General features: G+C 40.6%; 2 protein-coding genes across 2 annotated transcripts in view; one reads left to right on the forward strand and one right to left on the reverse strand.

Moving 5' to 3' along the window:
* Positions 1 to 706: 706 nt before the first annotated feature.
* Positions 707 to 14,389, reverse strand: stard10 (StAR-related lipid transfer (START) domain containing 10). The gene is made up of 8 exons (XM_034199190.1): positions 14,129 to 14,389; positions 13,780 to 13,930; positions 13,507 to 13,667; positions 7,599 to 7,746; positions 7,345 to 7,448; positions 2,964 to 3,084; positions 2,303 to 2,355; positions 707 to 1,814 (listed from the first exon to the last, which is right to left on the reverse strand). The coding sequence occupies exons 3-8, from the start codon at positions 13,663 to 13,665 to the stop codon at positions 1,608 to 1,610; spliced, it is 792 nt and encodes a 263-aa protein (XP_034055081.1). The 5' UTR covers positions 13,666 to 13,667; positions 13,780 to 13,930; positions 14,129 to 14,389; the 3' UTR covers positions 707 to 1,607.
* A 3,464-nt stretch (positions 14,390 to 17,853) lies between these two features.
* The window catches only part of clpb (caseinolytic mitochondrial matrix peptidase chaperone subunit B), a 31,770-nt gene continuing 24,780 nt past the window's right edge, over positions 17,854 to 24,843 (forward strand). The window contains exons 1-3 of the mRNA XM_034199185.1: positions 17,854 to 18,499; positions 19,917 to 19,968; positions 23,282 to 23,368. Of these exons, the coding sequence (XP_034055076.1) occupies positions 18,052 to 18,499; positions 19,917 to 19,968; positions 23,282 to 23,368 (587 nt within the window). The 5' untranslated portion in view covers positions 17,854 to 18,051. The remainder of the gene's footprint in view (positions 18,500 to 19,916; positions 19,969 to 23,281; positions 23,369 to 24,843) is intronic.

Genomic DNA, 24,843 nt, shown 5'->3' on the forward strand with positions numbered 1-24,843 from the left:
AACCACAGGGAAACAGCTGGCGTACATGTGGTGCATTAACAATATGCATGCTCTTATTTTCATTCTACATTGAAGAAGGGGTGGACACCCTGCAATAAGTCACTTCTTCTGTGACAGACACATTTCTCTCCTTTTCAGTGCTGAGTCGATCTCAGAGTTGCCATGACAACAGATTGGGGGATTCCTTATTCTGAACTAGGCCAATGAGCACAAGCATGCTACGCTATACACATGCAAGTGCAGGCAAGCAAACAAACACACTTTACCATTAGGGAATAACGGTTAAACAATTGGGCGTATGTCATGGTGTTTCCCTGTTCTAATCATGGCACGGCACGTTTCAAATCAATGGTTTTGTGTGGCGTGTGGCGCGGTGGATAGAGCCTTGGTGTTGGGATAAGGGGGTCACAGGTTCAAACCCCACTGCAGTCAGCATGTCGTTGTGTCCTTGAGCAAGACACTTCACCCCAAATTGCCCATGTGGAGATTGTCCACAGTATTGAGTATGTAAGTCGCTTTGGATAAAAGCGTCTAACAAGTGACATGTAATGTGTGTGTGTGTGTGTGTGTGTGTGTGTGTGTGTGTGTCAGAAAGAAAGTGTTGACAATTCAATTAGCAAATACTTATTTTAGCACAAGCATTTAAACCTGCATCATCAGACATAAAGCCTAGCATATAGAGGACAAAAAAATACTCGGATCACAATTGACACTTCAAACCCTTTGTAGGAATCTCTATTTATTTTTTTTAAACTCTCAATACATTCATACATCTCTCAATTAGAGTAGTGGACAGTACGTGTGTAACATCTGAATATGTGTTTGTGTGTGTATGTTGTGTGTTCCAGCTGCCTTCTGCACACCTGCATATTTGTTATGTGCTTACAAAATGTGATAGAGACACATAATGAGACAGAGACAACATGGGTAGAATGTGTGTGTGTATGCACAGCTGGGTGCATAAAAGAAGTATCAATGAATGGCATGCAACCATATGTGTATGTATACAAGATCATTATGAGGTTGCACTGAGATGCTTTCCCATTAAATAGATTGTATCCATAACTTCCAGACGAAGAAGTATAACTTTGAAATCCATTGTTTATATTTTGATTAAGAGCTGGATTTCCACTGTAAGGTTAGTCTGTAAACTTTTCAACAGTACATCTTACTGAAAATATATTTTTGCTATGATTATCTATATAGGTCCTAATCAGAAAAATATGATATCCCTTCAAGGAGCATGAAAAAACACAGCAACTTTAGTGATTACAATACATCTGAGTTTACCGACTTTAAAATGTAGTAGTTTTCGCTGCTGCTTGTGAGTGGTGGGTGTGTTTCTGTGAATGTATCTATGTTGCATGTATGTGTTGATACATTATGTATGCAAGTATGAGATGGGAAGAAGTATGTCTGTGTGCATGCATGCTTAAGTACACGTGCCAGTAAGTATGCCTGCATATGCAATTGCATGTGCATGCATACTATAAAAACACATATATATCAGTTGAATCATGGATGTGTATCAGGCATGCATGTAACCCTGCATTACTGTGTTTGTGTGTGTATGAATCCATGACTGTGTGTGTGTGTGTGAGTGTGTGTTAGTCGCTGTCTTCTCTCTCCTGGGTCTCAGCCAGGGAGCTCTCATCAATATTCTCCAGGCTCTCAGCGCGCTGGATGCTGAGCTCAGACAGAGGGATGCTGGGTAATGTAGTCTGTTCGGGGTAGAGCCAGGGCTTGAAGCCAGGGTTGTGTCTCTGCTTCCACTCTGTATACTTCAAACAGGCTTTGTTGATCTTCTTCATTGCCTAAAAAGATAATAAATAGACAACATAGAAAAATCCACATATCCGTTTATGTTTTATAGATCAGATTTCATCATTCACAACCACAGCAAGCAGTAAGGTAATGATTGAACTTAAACGCACTACAAATATTGAATCTTGGTTGAGGTTCAGATAAGGCTGAATGAAAAATATAAATACGATTGTAAAATGTTTGATGCTAAATGTTTTAATAGTATTTACTGTGTGGCATATCAATATTTTATTTTCAGTGGGATTTGTGCATCTTTTTAAAACAACTATATTTTCCATCGAGATCAAGAGAATATTTTCCCTATTTCAACCCTTGAACAGACAAAGAGCAAATAACAAATAAATGCTGAGAAATACTAGTGTGTTTCTGGAATGTGTAGGAGAGATTATAAATTGGATGTATTAGTGCCGGTGGATTAAAAAGGTCTGCAAACACACAACACACTCACAGAATGTCTGTTAATCTGCAAATGACTTACCCGAGGAGCAAGGAAGTGGGAGGACTTGTTGACAACCCACTTGGGTAACGAACCTGCAAGGAAACAGAGTAAACAGAGGAAGAAGGAGAGAAATGAGAGAAAGAAAAGTGAGAAAGAGGAAGAGGAGGTTGGAAAAGACATAAAAGAGGGATTTAAAGTTAGCTTTAATGCATGTCATGTCCTCAAAGATCAAAGTGGAGCTTAGTCTCTTGCTACTCACTACCACACACATTACAAAACCCTGAATAAAGGTATTTACACAATTAACAAGTGTGTGACAGCAAAGAAGTCAATTAAAGGGAGAATCAAATGAATAGGTGAAAAGGAGAGAAGGGAGAGAGCGAGGCGGCGGAGTGAAATAGACTCTGTCCTTCATATGGTTCCTATGGCGACTCATTTGACATAAAGGCTGGGGACTTAATCATTCATTAGAACGATGAGGTTTACGCACCTGTGTGTGTGTGTGTGTGTGTGTGTGTGTGTGTGTGTGTGTATGTGTGTGTGTGTGTGTGTGTGTGTATTCTTGGTTTTGTACTTCTATTTTTCCACTTTAGTACGAGTCTGTCCTTGTACAGAAGCTGTGAATAGCCTTTGTGTGTGAATGTGTGAACGTGTGTGTGTGTGTGTGTGTGTGTGTGTGTGTGTGTGTGTGTGTACTTACCCCTTGGATCTACCTGAGCCATGTAGGTGAGGGTACAGCTGTTGGCCGGTCCCTGGCTCTGGATCACGTAACCAGTCTGAATGGACACAGCTCGCACCTTGTCTTTTTTAGAAGGGTATTTCTGTAGAGAAAACACACATACACAAATAAAATCCCTATTCAGTGATAGTACTACCCTTGAACAGGAAAAGCAGCCTACTACAATCATTATTATTTTAAATTGGTGGCTTCAGATTTCAATACTGCAGTATATAAATGACACCCACGTGCACAAAAGCAGAGCAGATTCAGAAATCACTACTTTAAAAAACGTTAAGCCCTTTGTGTCCATCAGTCAAATGGAAGACGTTGTGCATGGTAAGCTTTGGGATTCTGGGTTGTTTTGTGGTTTCTGCTGCCAGTCATACAGATGTTTTGCTTCAATCATCTTTCTGGTGCATAGTCAGTCCACACTGTGAATATCACAGCAGTTAATGCCCACTGCTGGCTCCTTTGACTACATATGTAAGATTATTATTCATGATGATAAAGTACAGCACTGGTTAGCCTTTGCTAATTGGGACAGGCACACTGCGGCACAGAGAGCAGCAGTCAGCTAATTAAATGTAAAGAACCTTTATCAGAGGAGAGCTTCATATGATTGCTTCACCATTGTCTCTACTATTCGACTTCAAATTGCCTGCACCTCTGTAAGAATTTATGCTGACAGTGCAAGGACAGCTGTTGTTAAACATTACACCTGCAGGTTTCTTGGAATTCAGGGACAGCATTATAAGGTCCTGAGGTAATGTTTAAGAAGAGATCAGAGGATTTTAAGCGTTAGTCACCATTAACAACAGAGGAACTCCAGCGATAGTCTTCTTTTTTTTTTGACACTCTCGCCCGACCAGGATACTCCATATCTGACCTGATAATCAGTTATTTGGTGCATCGAAAGTACATTTACTTAACTTTGAGTATATCAACTGATGGTCAGACAAAAGTCCACAACCTTTTTTATATATTTAAAGAATAATCAACATAGAGTCTATAATCATGCCAGCTTCTGTTAGGCTGTGCTTAATGTAACGTGTTGCTTTGTGCAGTGGTTGAGGAAGCCAAGTAAAAGTAGTAACTTAAAAAAACTCTGTTGCAAGTAAAATGTTACTTAAATGAAAGTATGCAAGTAAAATCTGGAAAATGTACCTTACATTTTAGATGCAGAAAACCCTTAAATTGAATAGCTGGAATCATGTTTTTTTTAGGGCTGTCAGTCGATTAAAATATTTAATCGCGATTAATCGCATGATTGTCCATAGTTAATCGCAAATTAATCGCACATTTTTGATCTGTTCTAAATGTACCTTAGAGGAATATTTTTCAAGTTTTTAATACTCTTATCAACATATGAGTGGACAAATATGCTTTATGCTAATGTTTATTATCATTTGAACAATATATTGACAAATATTCTGATGAATATTAAACACAACAACCGCTGAACATTACAAATATTCGCCTCGATTCAACCTGGAACCTCTCTCATTCAATAATACAATACAAATTGTGTGTGTGTGTGTGTGTGTGTGTGTGTGTGTGTGTGTGTGTGTGTGTGTGTGTGTGTGTGTGTGTGTGTGTGTGTGTGTGTGTGTGTGTGTGTGTGTGTGTGTGTGTGTGTGTGTGTGTGTGTATGTGTTGCCTGGACGCTGCAATCATGTTGCGCACACTATCCGTGCTGAGTGTGCTGACTTTTCGTACAATGTCCCACTGTCTGGCTACCTGCATAAAGTCAAGTGCTCGGCGCAGTTGTGGCGAAATGTTTTCATGTAAACAGCTCCTTGTATCCGTTAGCGCAGCTAGCTAGCACCAGATGCTAACAACAACAATGCACGTAAGGTCTCTCTCTCTCGCTCGCTCGGGCCACACATACACACACCCTCCCGGTCCTCCCAATAGCCAGTCGGTGCCTGCCGGTGAGCGTGGAAGTGTGGTCTGCCACAAGCGGGCAGCAGGAGCGGGGCTGTCAGCATCAGCTTGTAGATGGTATTTTAAACTCGATGCGCTCTGAAACTACGGGGCGGCCGAGGAAAAAAAATACACATGCGTTAATCGCGTTAAAATAATTAGTGGCGTTAAAAAAAAATTGCGTTAACGCGTTATTAACGCGTTAAATTGACAGCCCTAGTTTTTTTACATAAAAAATGACTGAAAAGTCTAAATAGTTCTGTCAATATACTAATCACTTTATCGGCTTATCATTACTGTGTTTACTTAGGCCTATGAATGGCTTGGTGGTTTCATTAATAACAAACGATTGTATTTCATTAACTCTTCTTAGTTTGTAACTTAAGCTGTCAGATAAATGTAGTAGAGGACAAATAATGCAATATTTATCTCTGAAATATAGTGTAGTAGAAGTATGAAGTCAGATGAAAATAAAATACTCATAACACACATTTCACTGTACCACTGGCATACCAGTATTTGCTAATTAGCATTAAACAAATTATAACTGCGGCTGATGGGGAATGCTATTAGTATTGCAGCTACAGTATTTGTAAAAAACAAAAAAAGGTATCACCATAAGCATTTTTTATCCATCCAATAATAGCAATTCCATCCCTGCAGCCAGGCTGCCATAGTTGCTAAAAGAGGCCTAAATAGATTACATGATGAATAAGTCATTAGCTGTATCCCTGATATACATAGGCCTCACTGGCAAGAACAAGTCAGACTAACACAGTTCATTCAGGACAGTGATAGCTGGATCTCAACGGCTGATTGCTGAAAGTTGTTATTTATCACGGAAAGAGTGTAGATGAGTGTAGTGGCAAACGCAGGGTAAGTGGAGTGACTCCTGGCAGTGGGCGTGTGATCTCAGCTCGAAGGATCCCCTTTAGCTGCACACAGCAAGCTCTCAAATTCTACTGACCTTGGCCACACACACACACACACACACACACACACACACACACACACACACACACACACACACACACACACACACACACACACACACACACACACACACACACACACACACACACACACACACACACACACACACACACACACACACACACACACACACACACACACACACACACACACACACACACACACACACACACACACACACACACACACACACACACACACACACACACACACACACACACACACACACACACACACACACACACACACACACACACACACACACACACACACACACACACACACACACACACACACACACACACACACAATTATGTTGGTAGCCACTTATTGATGCAGGAATGCGGAAGGGGAGGCGGAAGTCAACAGCTAGGAGTCACATGAGAGGTCTTATCCTATTGTAAACGTCATATTAGTGAGGGAGACATAGAAGCCGTTACCGAGAGGGAAAAGAGAGGGAGGGAGAGACAGAAAATAAAAAGAGAAAAAGACAGCAACATCAATGGTGAGAATTACAACTAAAGAAAATTGAAACTATTTTGATAAGATGTTAATCAAATAAGTAGCTAAACATTATCTGGTTGCAGGTTTCCTTTTTGTAATTCAGTTGAAAACAAATAAATGATTGTCGCCTTGTTCCTATTGAACACAGAAATAGAGCCAAAGTAAAGTCTGACGACTCAGGCCTGATTCCAAACTTGACGTCATTCACATGGTCTCAGCGTTCTCTAATCAGCCTTTGTTTTACTGGCCTTTGACATACAAATCATTCGGTTCTTAAAAAGCACCACTAGAAGCTGCACTCTAAACACAATGCATTCAACTGCATCACATTAACCACCTATACTTAAAGTGAAGAAGTGTAAACAGACAGTGCATCCATCTTGCTCCCAGCCAGGTAAAAGCTTCCAGCAGGAGGCATGGGGGTGCTCTCTCTTTGGAAATGTGCCACACTCTCTTCTCTTTGTGGATGCAGTAGGTATTTTAAATTGAGTGACCCACACAGCTTAGCAATGCTGCCTTTCCACAAATATTGAAGGGTTTATTTGCATACAGCACATCGCCCTGAGCTTGCTAAACTGGATCATGTTGGCTCGGGGCGGGGAGGTGGTGGCGAAGTCGATAGGGACTTGGCTTGGCAACTGGAAGGTCACCAGTTCAAGTCCCGGCAAGACCAAGTGCTACCGAGGTGTCCCTGAGCAAGGCACCGTTCCCCACACTGCTCCCCGGGCGCCGTTCAAAATGGCAGCACACTGCTCCTAACACTAGGATGGGTCAAATGCAGAGAAACAATTTCCCCACGAGGGATTAATAAAAAAAGTCTATCTATCACCTGATGTGCGCTCATTTCACAATGTACCTTTGAACACAGAGAGTTATATAGGACCGAATGAGCAGGGCCCCAGCTGAGCAAATCTAAGTGTGTGTGTTGGTTTTTACTCACGGGATGTTTGACAGAGTAGTTCATGATGATGTAATCTTTCCCTATTGGAAGCCAGGAACGAAGCGTGATGACGTCCCGGTTCCGAAGAGGACTCGGACACTTCCCTGTTGACACACAGGAGAACTCTGATGACCTCAACAGTGAACAGTGAACTGTAGATCTATGTGCACTTTGTGTTTCACCCTGCTTCCCTCCAAAGCATATTACTAACAAGTGAACGCTTTCTTTAATCAGCACTCGAGTGTTTAACATACATGAGTAGTATCCAACATCCGCATTGACCGTAAGCTTCCCGATGTCGAAGGTCTCAATGACGTTTGTGTCCCATTTTCTCCTGTATTCAATATCATGGAGAACGTCATACATGGTCTCAGCCGACACGTCCTTACACACCATCCGACACTGGGAAAGGGAGAAAGACGGACCGTTTTCATTTTCATTAAATAACTGAATCACAGACTAAACCAGATGTATACGTTATTCATGCGATTGCACTTATCACGCAGAACATTTCAGAGCTCTATCCAATGCAAACTACGGAGCAAGAAAATCCATTAGATTTGAATGAAGTTGCATCCGATAAATTGATAGTAAATTGTAAACTGACGTGTTAATGATGAGAGATGGTGTGAAAGTATCAGTGTCAGAAATAGACAGTATGTGTGCTTCTGTGTGTGAGAAAGACAAAGAGAAAGAGAGAGAGAATATTAGGAGAGAATCAAGAGACAGACCGCAGATGAGTCATTACTGGACCTGAGCTCTATAATGGAAAACAACACTATCAGTAAAGAAAAAAGAGACAGAAAGACATACAGTTTTCAAATGGTGGCAGGGGGTCGGATTTCAAAAGGCCATACTCATCCCAGAAACTACATGAAATAAACTTTAAATAAATTATAGGGCATATAAGAAAATCTAAGAGAAATACATTATTTATACATCCATAGGTGTTGATGTGGAACAGGTATGGTGTAGTGTATCACAGCTTATTAATGACACCATAGGGACTCTCCTCATGTTGTCTTTTGAGTAGATGGCACTGCACATACTGCACGTGTGGAGACAGGTCTGCAGCTCTTGGGTAAAGCTGTTACTACAGTTACAATTACCAGGGGGAACTCATCTTAAAATAACAAACAGACGACAGAGCAATGGAGGAGGAGAGACACAACGAGACACTTTGAACAAGTGAGAAGAATAGTCAATGAAAAAGAAATTAACCGCGGTTGGAGGTCTGATGATTTGGGCTCCCATAATATATCTGTACAGAAGGGTTGGAACTCAATGTATCTCCCTTGATCCCAAAGGCTTCATTTAAGAACATGATCAAAACATGTACTCTTCATTTAGCTGTACAGCTCTCTTAATATAAACTTTTCTTTTTTTATTATATCCGAATTGCTTATTCAAATTTGAATCTGCAATACTGTTACTTATTACTCACTAAGAATGATGTTGTACATAAAAACTAAAAAGAGTTACCAAAAGTCTACATCCATGCTTTTTTCTGACATGGTAAAAAAAATAAACATTAGGAGCTTATTATTAAAACATTAGCCACTGAGCGCATAAGAAAATTAGCCATTCTGAATGACTTTTTTTACATTAAGCTTATTTTTCTTTTAATATTTCTACGCTTCATTTTGAATACCAGACATTTTTTAAACCTAGTTCTATTCTGAAAGAACTATGATGCAAGTCAAATATAATGCAAAAGGCCAGGAAATAAAGCAGTTTGTCCAATTGCAAAGACAAGCTAACCGTTTCAATGTGGTTAGTGATCGTAAAGTGATCTAATACTGACCCTCAACTAATTCAATGCCAGTCTATTCAAGAAACAGCTGCAGAATGGCATTACAGGAAAAGAAAGCCTATAAAAGAGATTGCATGATGATTCCTCCTGATAGCAGTGATGGAAACATTTTGTTTAATAGGCTACATAATTACAAGCTAATTTCGGACTCATTTACATGAACTACAAAAACACGTACCAGTACACACAGTATCAAGGGATAAAGCTGACATTAAATGAAAAAAAACATGCATGTTGGTGTACCTTAGAGGAAAGTAAACCACAAAAACTGCTACAGAAAATGTGTGTTTGTTATATGTACAGAGGGCAACAATGACAGTACAACACTATCAGTAAGGTCTCATATTTGATATCCGTGTGTGTGTGTGTAAACAGATTGGCTCAGACTTGTAGGTCACAAAGAGCAGGGAGAATAATGGATGTGATGTATCCAAAGACAAACTGAAACAGGAGTAGGAGGAGAAAGGCGAACCAAAAGAAAAGGCAACAGAGGAGAACACTAGATAGCAGAAGGCGAACAGTGCAGAGAGAAGACATACGCCAGGAAAGTACACGTGTGCATAATTCTATTAGGCACTAATTCAGTGAAACCAACAGATGAAGCAGGGAGACGGAGAAACAGAGAGGCGGGTGAGAGGGAGTTCAGAGATAAAGCAGAGACACAGGGAGAGAAAAACGAAGACAAGTAGGTACACCACCAATTAGTGGTCTGGTGAGGCTTTGTTCCTGTATGGTCTGAGTCCACACTGCCCACTCATATTGCACCAAATGACGTCTGACCCCTGCCATCCGACCCACTACCTGTTCCTTCTAATATTCCCTGTCTTACTAACTTGTGTCTCCCTGACACTCTCTTTCTTCCCTTCCTCCCTGGGTTCCTCCAACCTGTCAACTCTCATAGTTGCTCCCATTGGTGCCAATACATGATGGGGGAAGACAATTATGAAACAAAAAAATGAGTGGATGTGTGATTCACAGCTGAACTTCCCCTGTGTGGGGGAGGAAGCAAACCCAGGTATGTGCTTGACAGTTTGTCAAACTAAAAAAAATTAAATACGCTAATACACACCCACGCATTGTGCATTGTGGTGAGAAGTCATGTGCTGACAAATGATATGATGTTGTTGATGATGACAGTTACAGCTGTGATTACACAGTGATACAAAAGTCCTGAATATGGCGGTGGCAATCATTACGACGAAAACGATGTGGCTGATGATAATTAGTCAGCTAATGATAATGATGATTGCCAGTATGTTCTCTCTCACTCTCGGATTGGGATGTATCACTTTTTCCTTATTGATATTGATGCTATAGTGAAGAGGGAACAGGAATGGAGGAAAAGTCTCAATACACATTAATCATTCGACACGCATCAGCAAAGATGCATGCTTTTATTTCTTCTATAAATAGAATAGCTGTATCTGTGGCACTGCTGGTGCACCTACTCTTACCCACACACACACCTATGCATTATTCGACTAAGTGCTCTTGGTGTGTGTATTTCTATGACTAACCCATTAAACTTGTGTTCCAGAAGGGTGTTATTTCATTTGGGTTAGGGTTGCTGCCTTGCTAACCCTGCTGCCTGAAGAGGGATACTTTTTTAAGCATATGGAAGGTTTTAAGCAATTCTACTTCACATTCTCTTGCAGTTTATAAATGGTATCTTTGACTTATTTTGTTATGAACTAATAAAGATAAACACAAACCCCTATGAGCATGATTCATACACCCCATCTACCATATTTACACACGGCTACAATAATGTCATTAATTTGTGAAGAAAACAAAGTGAACATGTGTCATGCCAGTTTGGAGAGAATTTCTGTTTTGGCTGAGTAAGGCATTGAAAGAAATATGTACTATGCAAAATAAAGCTCCTGTAACTGTTACATTTACATGAAGATAAAGGGAAAGGTATCCCTGTGACTTTATCTTTATGTAAATAAAACTCCAAATGTGTGTGTGCACTTTCTACTTCTGTTTGCAGAGCTGTCCTGGGGAAACACACCTGTTCTTACCCTCTGCACACACACATGTTATTCCCAGCTAATGCAGACATAATACACCTCTCCTTTGTCACACACAGAATATACCCTGAGGAATCAAACTGGCAAATGAACACCTTTACAACATCCTGATAGTCTTTTACACACATACCCCCCACACACAAACGTAAAAATACACACACACATATCCTTCCTTACAGGTACAAAGACAGTGTAGTTGGAGGGGGGGCTTGGAAAATCCCTTGTCAGTTTTGGCACCTGCACACCCTTACGTACACAGACACACACCCATGCATGCACACACACTAATTTATTTAACAAAGTAAACAGCTGGTGGCTTGCACACCTACATCAGACCAGGATGCACCAGCAGGAAAGCACACACACATTTACACAGGACAATGTGTTTCGTTTCAATCTGAGACAATGCTTCCCAGAGTAAATTACGGATATCAGATTATTATGTCAGTTTAGAAAGTACTGTGAAGGTTAGAAACGTGAAAGCAACTTTCCAAAAACTGTCAGCTGTGAAGGACAATCAGTCTTAAAGTGAAAGTGACAACACTTCAGGAGCTTTAGAGCCAGTTGAGCACTAAATTGCCCGTCAATCAGGATACCGGCAAAGTCTGCAAGTACAACACCGATACAAAACATCTTATTTTTTGTTATTTGACATATTTAATACAATTCCTGGAGGCCTGTAGATCTCACTGGCTAATAGATTTGGTTGTTAGATGCACAAAAAATTCACATTGTCTACATTGGACGAAAATCTTATACAATTTTTACAAACATTTATTTATAACCCTAAATATATATGAATGAATGTACTGTAAAAAGTTATGTATACTAACAGCCTGTTAGTATACATCACTTTTTACGCGTATAATTGTTGTCTGAAGTTGCCTGTTAGTAACAGGCAACTTCAGACAACAATTATCATGGCTTACACAATTTATTTTATTAAAATATCCCTTTGTATCTTCATATGTGTGGAAACTACTTCATTAAGTATGTATTGCTATTTATTTGTGTATTTTTGTGTGTGCTGAAATCGTTTTTTTTATTATGGGTCTTTGTCCTGGCACAATAAAAACTCTATTAATGACTGAAGTCAAAATTAATGTGTGTTGATGGTACGCAGCGGTTAGGTTTCGATAGATTAAAGTGACACTGCCGACAATGACTCCTTCACATTGTCTCCCAAAATAAACAGACAAACTGCTAAGACTGCTATTTCACTGGATAGCAATGTTTCTTATCATGTGCCTTCATCATCACATGATTTGCCTTACCCAAACAATGATCAGGAACCACTTTTTTCCCACCTACTGTACTGAACCTTGTGACAATGTATTAATGTCTTACTGTAGCCTGACTAGAGCCGTGCTAGAGCTAGTTTATCATTTAGTTAATACAAGAGAAAAATGGACCAATAACCAACACAAGTTATCAAAGTCCAAAGAAAGGTCTTTAACGTGGATATTTTGTAATTTAACCGAAATTGACTCAATGTAGAATTGAGAAAAGCAGTAAATGTCAAATTTAAAGAGCTGTAACCACATAATAAAATTGCAATTCATAACTGACTTCATTGATTTATTTTATGTGTTTTGGCTATCAGGAATGGTCTATTGTACTATTTCAGCTTATGTTCACTTCCCTGTGCTGTATGAAATGAATCACAAACTGTATGCAAAACTGGCTACACAGAAGTGAACAAAGTGAGCCGACATATTACATCTTCCACTCCACAATATGCTGTTGGGTAGAGACTTGAAAATAGTTTCACTGGCTGCGCGTAATGGTGTCTCTCTGGAGCATTAAACCTGACTCCTGAGGCTCTCACTTCTCTGTGATACCTGGGATTTTGAAAGTATGCATTAGGCATCTATTCACACTCCTACCATTGCACACATTTATAAATAGATAATTGAATCTAACTCAGGATGTGTGCACTAAACTGTGATACTAAAAAAGTTACACATTGGAGGCTTTACATTTGCACTGTTGGCATAATATCCTAACTATTAACCCTTTTTGTTTGTTTGCTTACACAGGGACAACAAAGTACTATGTGTTTTCTAAATAAATGTATTTGAAATGCAATGAAGGTTAGTGGATTGGAGAATCCTCTGCATGCAGCAAAAAGCAGCAGTTAGAGCATGTCAGCAGTTTGAATCATATGGGAATTTAGAAAAATCCCCTTCTAGCCAAGAGGATTATACAACAGTTTATATTACCTCCACAATAAAGTTACAGCATAGTAATTGTATCCGTTGTCATATTTAAACATATTCTTGGGACTTCTTGGGAAAAGGTTAAACAGTATCTCACCTTAATTTTGTGGATGGACTTCCCTTCCTCCAGACCCTGGGTGAACACCGTGATGCCCCCCTTGTTGTGGTTGATACTCCAGCCTTCCTCGCACAGACACTCCGCCTTGAAGCTGGCAAACGCCCGGTCATCCGGTATGGTCACAGTCTGTCCAGACATGGCTAGTTACCGGGGGGGAGAAGGGAGAAGAGAGGGTTAGTGAGACTCCTGTCGGGCCCGGGGGGACACTGTGAGCCGGGGAAATGAAGGCAACGCAGAGAGCCAACCACTTACTTCTTCTGTGGGAATAACTTGTCTAATTCAATTTCCTTCCTCCTTGCAAGCTAGAAGCTGTTGTAGGCTGCACCGCGTCTTGTGATGATCAGCGTGCGTGTGTGTGTGCGCATTGAGGGAGGTACAACAACCGCAATCCACCCTGCACAAACTAATCAAACAGGGGGGTTATAAGCAAAGACTCACACAGGTGAGAGCACTCAAAACATAATGCACATAAGTCGTGTATCAGATGAATCAAATGTGGCTTTTTTAATTGATGACGGTGATTAAATAAGTTGTAGCGAGGTCCTCAGAAACAGCCACTGTTGAGACAAACCATATGTTTCTGTTTCCGCTTGTCTCTCACCGTTTTTCTCTCCTTCTTTCTGTGTCCCCCTCTTCATACGTCTTCCCCTACCGGTGCCTTTATTTCCCCCTCTCTCAGTTGCAGTATTCCTTGGGCTTGGGATCATTTGCAGTGGCTCTCCATCGCTGCGTCGCTGCTGTGGCAGGTGGTGGAGGAGATGCGGTGAGAAATAAGAGGAAGAGGGGGGAGACGGAGGGAGACGGAGGGGGGGGAGAGGCGGAGGAACCAGGGTGAACAGGCAGGCGACGCAGGGGCTGCTACAATGGAAACGCCTCCCTGTGCTGCCTTCAGGTGCTCCCCGTAAAACTGCCATAAATACATTGTGTTCGTTTTAATTAAAGTTACAGTAGACCACTGTTGACAACTAACATGTTGGGAACCTAGCTAATGCTAACACTGTTAGAAGTATTTTGTAATGGGAAAACACAATTTGATATACATTATTACACCAAATAATGATACATTGTTTTCCAACTATTTCCTTTCTGTATTAGGCTAATTGTAGCCTAGATCTTACCTTAGAGCTCGAGCAAAGATTAAACCAGCCAATATGTAGCACTGGAAACAGATCTCTATTGTAAATATATCAAACTGCCTCAGATTTGGCCCAACCCTTAACCCTGGAGGTAAGCCATGGAGTGAGAAGGGGCCTAGGTTTTTACTTTTCAATTTTCAAGCACCTCTTTATCTAGCATCAATAATAGTAATCTGCATATCTTTCTTACAGCTCAAACAGTCAAGCTACGCCTGTTTGTTTTCATATTCCCGATAGCTTTTGAACGCAACCCGCGCTATCACATCATACACGTGCACCTTTTTGCAAACTAGTTAGTTTACAGAGCCGCGGGGGCGCGCCTGGCTCCTGTTGGCTGACGTGTGAAGTCTCTTCGGCCTTCACCTGTCCTCTGGACCAGCGGCTATTTTATAATGGTCTATATAAATAATAATTGATTGTTCTCTATATTATGCTTCCTTATGAACTGTAACTGCAGTTGAACTGTGTGTGTGTGTGTGTGTGTGTGTGTGTGTGTGTGTGTGTGTGTGTGTGTGTGTGTGTGTGTGTGTGTGTGTGTGTGTGTGTGTGTGTGTGTGTGTGTGTGTATTCCCTCACCCTGTTTGCTTGTATCCAATTATTGTTCACTCAGTCTGTCGTGTAATTGTTCTATTACATCGCTCTCACTCCTTTAATCTTGGAGTGTGTAAACCCATTATCAGTTTCTTACATTCAATTTGATCTGTGGGTGTGCTCAACATCTCCAAGCCATAATAATCTGAAATGCACCTTACATTTTTCGTTCTTAAAATGACACTTAAATGTCTTTCTTTGCTCAGGAGCAATAGGCTACATGCTTTTTACTTTTGAAACTGTCTTTTGAATAAAAGGGTTGAAGTTTTCCATTCTGACCCTGACCTTTGACCTCATGAGACAGAGAAGGGAGCTGGTTCCATAACTGGGGGGCGTTGCAGAATGGCCATATGTGACCAATGTTGGACAAATGTGGAGTGAAACCTAAGTTAAATAAATCATTTTCACAGCAGACATTCTGCAGTCAAACACCATTATAATCAATTACATTTGATATACATTACATTGCATTACATCTTAAAACAGAGCCTTGGTTGACAGTGTTTTTTCCACCTGTGTCGAAATGTTTGCTATGTAAAATGTCAGTGAATCTGATTATTTTAGGAACATAAAAAACAAGAATACTTTAATGGTTCTTTATTTGTTGGAGAGAATGGATGTGTTGTCAGGTGTATACAAAAGCGAAGCCACACTGACATTTAGATGGCATTGCCGGTAAAGGTGCCAGTGGATTTATGATGGCAGAGCCTGAAACCCTCTATGATTCATGTCTGGTGAGCCACAGTTAGCCTATTGCCAGCACACAACTTAACCTTCTAGTACATTTTGCCCACTCTTGTATATGTCAAAATGGCTTGGCTTGGATTGTATTTCAAGAATACTAAAACACATTTTCAGTAATTAGAGAATAGTGTTAAAATGACTACACTCAAAACTTTAATTTATCAGTGGTTAAGAGTTTGAGGCTAGAGTCTATAATTGTGTTGTCCTTTTGCTGATGAGAATCACTTAATTGTTCGTGCGACTATCATCATTTCATGCATAGAGGTCACTACAGTGGACAGCTATTCAAAAGGTGTTTTCTTGTATATGCATTGTTTCTTTTTGCATAGTTGCACCATCAGCCACATAGGACCCTATTGCATCATCCCATACACTGCCACTCAGTGCCAAGTCAGTGTAAGTGCATGATACATGTCTCTAAAACCAAGATGGACGACAGAAAGCCACATGGACCAAGTCACCCATCTATATCCTGCCAATCCTTTCATGGAAAGCGTCTCCTGCAAGTATAAAACATGTGGTGACATCAAGTAACAACTAAGGAATCATATAATTCATAAATTATCAAAGTATTGATGTTATGTTTGCAGGAAATCATGATTAACCACCTGTCCACTACAGTGGACGTCATGCATCACTGGCTATATTTCAACTACAATTCATACTGGTACTGCTGCTGTTGTTCCCAGGGCCGTCCCTCCCTACAGGCAGATCATGCAGACTGTGTGGGGCCTCACCTTGTGGAAGGGGCCACACCTTGCGGAGGGGGGCCTCATCTGAGGCGCACCTATGCGCTTATGTGGCGCAATTAGGGTGGCGCGGCACGGTTTCGCCGCTGCGAGGCTCCACTAGCACTCATCAAATAACTGTGCGTGGGGCCTCAAATTGGCCCCTGGCCCTGGTTATTCTTGAAAATACTTCATCTGCAATATCTATTTGGGCCGTAAATCAATATACTTGTGTTATTATAATGTAATTTTAAGTTTGCACATCTTTATTTATCATTTTTTCAAAATGTACATATCTTCAGTTCAAACCCTGAACGCATACTGTCAACCTGAGTGAACATGTAAACATCTCTTTGAAAAAACTAGATTAAAAAAAAAAAAGTTCAAATCTTGTTTTTCATGCACCAAGAGCAATAATAACACTTGGTAAAAAAAATCCTGACTGAGGCTTTCATAATTCATGCATGAAAGGGTTAAGGCCAAAACTAAAGACATTGTTGATGTAGATGACTATCTATACTAGATGACTGTCTGCAATGGCCTGTGAACTCAGAACTGTGCTTTGATGCCATCTGGTGGCCATGAGGAACTGAGGGACAAGTAGCCTGCCCTGACAAAACGACTGCCTGTGCCATTAAAAGTCAGTGTTCTGTTATTCTAAGGGCCTCTTGTATACAATGAAATGCTAAAGTACCAGAACCTCTGATGGTGGACATCTCACCATAAATACAACGTGAAAACAATGCACATTGGCATCTTCTCCTTTTAGGAAAACTCTGTAACATAGCTGTTTTTGGTTGTAGGCCTATGATTACAAACAAATACAGAAAAGCTATCCTGTAAATCAAGACGGTAGCTAGCTATAGATATGGGACTTCTAAAGTAATGGTTAGTGCTTGGCAACACTGGAAACTATAAACTCTAAGCTTGTTATGTCAGCATTTTTCTAAAGGATTAATGTGTTAAATGCGGTTGTGTGCTTTTCTAAATCTGTCTTGTGCGTCTCACAACAGTTTAACTAGACTTAAATGAACATGGAATTATGCAACACAAACACCTCTTGCCGTAAACACATGACCTGACACCGAAGCTTCCAGTGAAACACCATTTCCCAAAATGCACCGCGCGTTCTGGTGACATCCACGCTACGATGAGGTGAACGAACGGTTGTTTTCGTCTCCATGGTTGAAAGTAGCTGCCTATAAATCGAGGTTTTAACGGCTGTTACATCGGATTAACGAGGTGTCCCCGGCCCCGACTACCCCTGACATTACAGCCAGACTGAGGGTTTCATCCCCCGGGTCGTTTTCGATCACTTCCTCGCCATGTTATCATCGGTTCCCACCAGGCTCATTGCTCGAAGGTCGCGCAGCCTGTCACCGTGCAGCCGCGTCCTCCAGACCAGCGCGAGCGGTGCTGCGCGGCAGGGCACCCGGGAGAAACCGGCAGAGAACAACAGCAACCCCATCGTGTCCACCTCCCGGGTCTCCAGGAGGGGGATTTTAGCCGAGGACACCGCTGGTACCAGTGTGAACCCGGCGGTGCAGTACCACCATCTCGCCCCAAGATGGCTGTCCAACCTTGAGAACCGCCGCAACTCATGGGCGTCTCTGGCCGGCAGGGGACGCAACAACAACCACTATTGGGAGGAGAGCGGCGGAGGAGAGGGCCGGGGGACAGGAGGGGGAGCCGGCCGAGCAGGGGTGGCCTCTGCCGGGGTGCTTTCCGCTGCTGCCCTGGCCTTCTGCCTGAAGAAAGACTCTGATAACAAAGGTAGATTTTTTTGTAATCTTATTTATTCAAAAAAGTATATAAATATCATGCACAAAAACCTTGACATCAGTGGTACACATACATTTCAAAACAGAGGTACACTTTATCAGCTGTCATTGTGCTGTCTGACATAATTGTTTTGTCTTTTAGTTCAAGTGTTTTATTATCATATGTACAATAACTACTTGTTGGCTGTGAATATCTAAGGGTCCCACCAACTATGCAAAAAATAAATATGTATTAAAAATCACTGAAATAACATAATACTCTAATACATTAAATCATTAAGTTAAAAAAGGTACAACATAGCTTATTAACAAATAAATAAAAGTAAATGTAAATTTTAAAAAAAATTAAAAAAAGGTATAGTAGTATATGTAATATGTTAATGCTTAATGTATGTATGTATACACACAGAGAGGTGTAAACTATTGTAAAACAGTAAGTCAAATTTATATAAATGTAAAGTGTCAATGGTTAGTATAGTGAGTGTCAAGTGAGTTCAAGAGTCCAGCAGTCTGGCCTGCAGGGTTAAGCTGTTCCTGTGTACCAGACAGCAGCAGACCGAACAGTCTGGCTTTATTAGTGATCATTCACTTTGTATTAGAAAAAGGAAAGTAAATCGATGTCATTTATGGTCAGCAGCTTTTTGAACATTTTCTCAAAAGGCACAGTGTGTTATAATGGTCAATCAAATCAAATCAAGTTTTATTTGTATAGCACATTTATAAACGATTTTTGGTCGAGCCAAAGTGGTGTACATATAATAAAAAATAGCCTACAGTAGAGACACTTACAACGGCACAGATTGTTCAGAATATCAGTATGAGAAAACGACACCCTCTATCCTTAGACCCTCACATCGTACAAGGAAAAACTTCCAGAGAAAACCCGCAGTTTAAGGGGAAAAATGGGAGAAACCTCAGGAGAGCAACGGAGGAGGGATACCTCTCCCAGGACGGACAGACGTGCAATAGATGCCGTGTGTAAATCGAAGAGATAATACATTTTACAGCATATAGACCGAATGTTAGGAAAGGCATGTATCTGTAATAAGAAGATGAATCCACGAGGATGTCAGCTACAATCCTGTGGAAGCCATCAGGGAAGCAGCATGACGAGACCTAAGGCAGGACCGCAGAGACAGGTTCAGCCACGACCCGAAGTCCACAACTTAATCCAGAACTCAGGATAGAGGATCCAAGACACAGGACTACAGCAAGAGGATCAGCCTCGACCCCGGATCCCGGCGTAGATATCGATACAAAACAAGAAAAAAGATTTGGCTGGGTTAATCGGAACACAATGTGTGAATGTGAAGATGAACAGTATTGTCATCCCTTGTTTTATATTTGTGCTCAAGTTTTCTGTATCCTTCTTCTGTAATGTTTTTCCATTTATGTGTTTGCATAACAAGGTGATGCTCTTCTGGAGGCAGCGAGGACCAATAACTCTGAAGATGTTGCCAGGTACCCCTCCCCCCCCAAAAAAGCACACGCACACTTCAACACCTTGCACATGCATCATCGAGCACCATAACACAGAGACACATTATTGGCTCTCCGTTGTGAACCACATGATTTAAGGAGGCCTACTTTGTGTAGTAAGGGTGTTGTAGACATTAAATAAATGGCATGACAAGTGGCCAAATGTTGCCTTTTAAAAGACTATTCTACATGCCAGACAACAGCCATATACTACCTTTAATTTGTCATTATAGCAGTGATTGATATAATATTACTAACGCCATATGACTTGGATTTCGAGACATTAGTTTTATTGTTATATGTAATTGTAAAAATATTCAATTGGTACGCTAAATTGAATGGCTTACTTGGCAATCGTATCTAATAATGAAAGCCGTATCCCCTGCACCAATATGAACTGTCTTCATTCCAATGTATTGAGGCAGAATCTCCGCCTGGACTACAATTAACTAAATTCCCCTGAATAAAGAAATCATGTTGATTGAATCCAAATTGGGTTGTCACTGTTGACCTCTATTGGGCTCTGGTAAGAATATAATAGAAAGCCTTTATTTTAAATACCTGTCACACCGGTCATCTGCTGAAGCAACAGCGAGGATCATAAAAATCCAGTTTCACTTTCTGCTGTCCCGTTAAATACCACCAGGTGGAAGTAGAGGACCATCTTAGTGTGCGTGTGTGTTAGCAGGATGGATGTCACACTTAGCCACTCAGAACTCAATTCCCACAATTAGCCTTGATTTGTGTTTCATTCAAGCGTTTGAGATGTTTTTTTTCTTTTGCTTTGCTTTACCTTTTATTTATATTTTCTAACTCGCAGATTAAAATAGCATTTCTCCGAGTCTGTTCCAATTCCCCTGCACACTCAGAGACCGTCTACCAGAGCCACCCGAGAAAAGCCACGTCAGGCCTTTCTTTGTCCCATCTGTCCTGCTGATAATATATTACAAATTAAATTACATTACACTTCTTGAGTAACTGAGAACAGACAGAAGCTAACACGCTGTAGTCACACGTTTGGCGTATTGACGTTTTCCTTTTTTTTTCATTTGATTTGGCGGATCAGAGTAATTGGTTAGATAAAATACAGACAAACATCCCTCTTCATATTGGTGTATGGTTGGAGCAGTCATGCCCTGCGTAATAATTATGTTAATATGCGTGTGAAATCAGTGCTTGCCTTGTGTGTGTCACTGATGGTGTATCAGTGTACTGTACATTAGGGCAGCATACATGTGCTTATCCATGTGTGTCTCCATTTGCTGGCTTGGGTTACCTGTGGCAGATGGTGAAGGTGAGAGTACAGACGGACAGTCAGCAGCTCACAGATGTGTTAAGTGCTTTGGTTTAGTTTTATAGAAGTAATAGAGTGTCAGGGTGTGTCTGCTGAGAGGATGAGGAGACGATAGAGGTTTCGTTCTAACACTGAGCTTATAAAGCAGTTGTTCTATACCTGAAATATTATATAATCTTGAGATTGCAATTTAACAGTGGAAAGTGTATATGAAGTGGATTTTCTGTGAGACTAACGCTTTAGCTTTAAAAGCAGGTTCCACCAATCAGGGTTCATATAGTTAATTACAATGCTGACATTTCAGGAATGGAAGTATTAGCTCTTGTATTCTGTATTTTAAGATATGTAAAGGTTCAATTAGTTAATAGCTCCCCTCCAGTTGTCTTGCAGCCAAGCTTGTGAAACAGCATGTTGTCTCTGTGATCATACCCACATTAAAGAATTTTGTTAGGCTTGGTAAACCCATTCATAAGGTCTGGTTTCATTGCAGGATTTACAAAAATAATGGACACTCTGCTCACTCTCTCTGCCTCTTTTGAAGGCAACATTGACACCACAATATTGAAGTTTGGTTGAAGGGCGGGTTTGTCATATACATCTGTCAAACACTTGAAATATACAAAAAATGTCACCGAAAATACCTGAAGTGTCACTCTGTCTCTTGATGTAAACGCTTTCGGAGCACAGTCCATCTACACTGCTTCTCCATCTTATTCTGCCACGTCTTTGTGAAAGACTAAAGCTCTGACTTCCCACAATACCCCTTCTTTAAATGAACCTTTTTGTAAATAAATAGCTTAGTTTGAACAAACCTAAAAGAGTACTTTGCCCTAAAAAGCTTGGACATAGTTGTAGTGGTGAGCCTTTTCCTCTACCCAGACCCTGAAACTTCCCGCAGACCCTGCAGTGAAAACGGAGCCAGAGAGCTTCAGAGCTGAGTGCAGACCAGACTGAGGCCCCTGTGTTGACTGTAAACACACACACTGTCTGCCTGCTCAGCACATAAGGCGACAGAAGGATCACTTACACACACACACACACACACACACACACACACACACACACACACACACACACACACACACACACACACACACACACACACACACACACACACACACACACACTTTATAAGGATTGTGCCACTCCAGTGCCTGATGTCATACCCTCCGGCAGGAAACTCAACACACACCTGGCTAACATACAGACACATTAACTGGTCAAGGAGCAAGTGTGTGTGTGTTTGTGTGTCAGATAAAGACAAAGATATCGGGCTGGGTTCATGCTGGTGTGTCTAACAAGGCAGCTCTTCCATACAGTAACCCAAGCAGCTGGCAAGCCATATCTCCTGTTTTAACATATGGCCATTAACAAGTTCAATCTTTTCCTTATTTAAATGTGAACAAATACTTGTTCTTCCATCAGTAAACCTCTGTATGTGTTAAAATGTGAACAAAGCACTTAATTTCCTATTGATTTGGTACCATTGCTATATGGGCATTTGTTTCTGACGCCCTCTATAGGTCGTCATAATAACTACTTATGTTGGACAAAACATTTTCCCAGAAATAATTGTGATTATCATTTGATGTCTGTTTAAGACTATTTAATTCCACTGACGTAATGATCATACTACTAATGCAAGTACCCCTTTCCAATAATGTAATTGACTATTTGAATCCTAGGAATTATTATACATTTGAATCGGAACGTAAAAAATATATAAAATATAGTTATAGATAAAAGATAAATAAGATGCCCAAATCTATTAACGGTAGGAAAACCCCGCTGTTTATTCCGGGATTATGTTGTCGACATTCTTTTGTACACAAACACGCATGTAAACACAAAGGGGGTTGTCGATGTCAGCAAAAATGATCAAGGTCATGTTCATATATCGTACGATAAGTCAATAACATCATCATTATAACATGCCCTCTCTATATGTTGATATAACAGTGATGTTGAATTAAAACTACTTTTCGTTTCTTTTCCCATCAGGCTGGTGAAAGAGGGGGTCGATGCAAACCAACGCCACCGTCTCGGTTGGACCGCTCTCATGGTGGCTGCCATGAACCGCCAGCACAGGTCTGTGTGTTTCTGAGCAAATCATGTGTTTCTGAGTTCTGCGATGCCCTCTCTGGTGAGCATATGTAACAGTAATGTAGTGTTTTGGAAAAGGGCAGCTGTCTGCATGAGTTAGTGTGTGAGCATATGTCATCCGTGTCCCACTCTAGTTGTTACAGTCGGCCTTCAGAAGAGCAAAGTGCGAGTTTCAGACTGACAGACGGTCTTTCCACGTTCCCCCATCTCTCTGTCCAACAAATTAAATTAGCCTCCTGGCCCCCAGAACACACACAGCCCAGAGAGGGGCCGGGGTTAAGGCCGGGCCAAATCCAATTTACAGGCTTTTATTTTTTCTTCCATCACGACTGTGTGGTCACTTTTTTGTTTAACGGCCTAATGTGCCCGTGAGAAGCCCAATGTGAAACTCAAATATAAAAATAGTCTTCTTTAAATATAACGGTTAGTTGCTCCCTTCTTAAGAAATGGAAACAAGAAAGAAATGCAAGACACATTTAAACCTTAATGAGAATGTGAGAGGCAAAGCAAGTTTATTTATATAGCACTTTTCAACACAGGGCAATTCAAAGTGCTTTACAAAAATGAAAGACATTAAGAGCATAATACACATTAGAAACATTAAAAAATAAAACATGAATAACACAGGTACATGAATAAAAGTTACAGTGCAGTGTAAGATGTGAATAGTTCAATTAAAAGCAGCGGCAAAAAGAAAAGTCTTCAGCCTCAGAGAGGTGTTATGTTTCTGCATTGGAATTACATTACATTACATTGTAATTGATTTCATAGTTTAGATTTTTTATTATCAGTATTTATATTGATGTGTTCTTTTACTTACACAGTTATTGAAGTGCTTTAATTATTATTTGATCGACAGAAAAGTCATTTATGAGAATTGGTTGATAAATCAAGTCAATAATAATGAAAAAGGCCAAACAGTGTCTGGATCCAGCTCCTCAAATGTTAGAATCTGCTACTTTATATGATTTCAAAGTGGGTTTTTATTAGTTTGTCGTACATTTTTCAGAATCTTTTGTGACAGTAATCAATCAATGGTAAAAATGGATCTGTTAATTAAAGTAATTGTTAATTGCACTCACTTCTACTTACAATATTGTCTGTAACTCGTTCTCAGACACAGAAACAAAAATGTGCTTTCATTTTTCCCTTTTTGGTGATATTTGAGCTCCATTACATCTTTATAATTACACGACGAGTGCTGAGTGATAGTTGAGCGTAACATCTTGATGTATGTGTAATGTGTTTTTGGACACAAATGTGTGTTTGTGACTGTCTGTGTGTGCCCCTGCACTGTCCTTATAAAGTGTGTGTGTGCGTTATGAGTGCTATAACTCAGCGAGGCAGTGACACTCCTCTGTGTTTAATCCCGTCTTCTAACCCCCCAGTGAGCCGTCACTGCTGCAGGGAAGACAGAACATCGGTTCACACACATCAGTCATGCATGTCTCACTAACACA

The sequence above is a fragment of the Gymnodraco acuticeps genome, unplaced genomic scaffold (genome assembly GCF_902827175.1).
Source record: "Gymnodraco acuticeps unplaced genomic scaffold, fGymAcu1.1, whole genome shotgun sequence".
NCBI classification, from domain to species: domain Eukaryota; kingdom Metazoa; phylum Chordata; class Actinopteri; order Perciformes; family Bathydraconidae; genus Gymnodraco; species Gymnodraco acuticeps.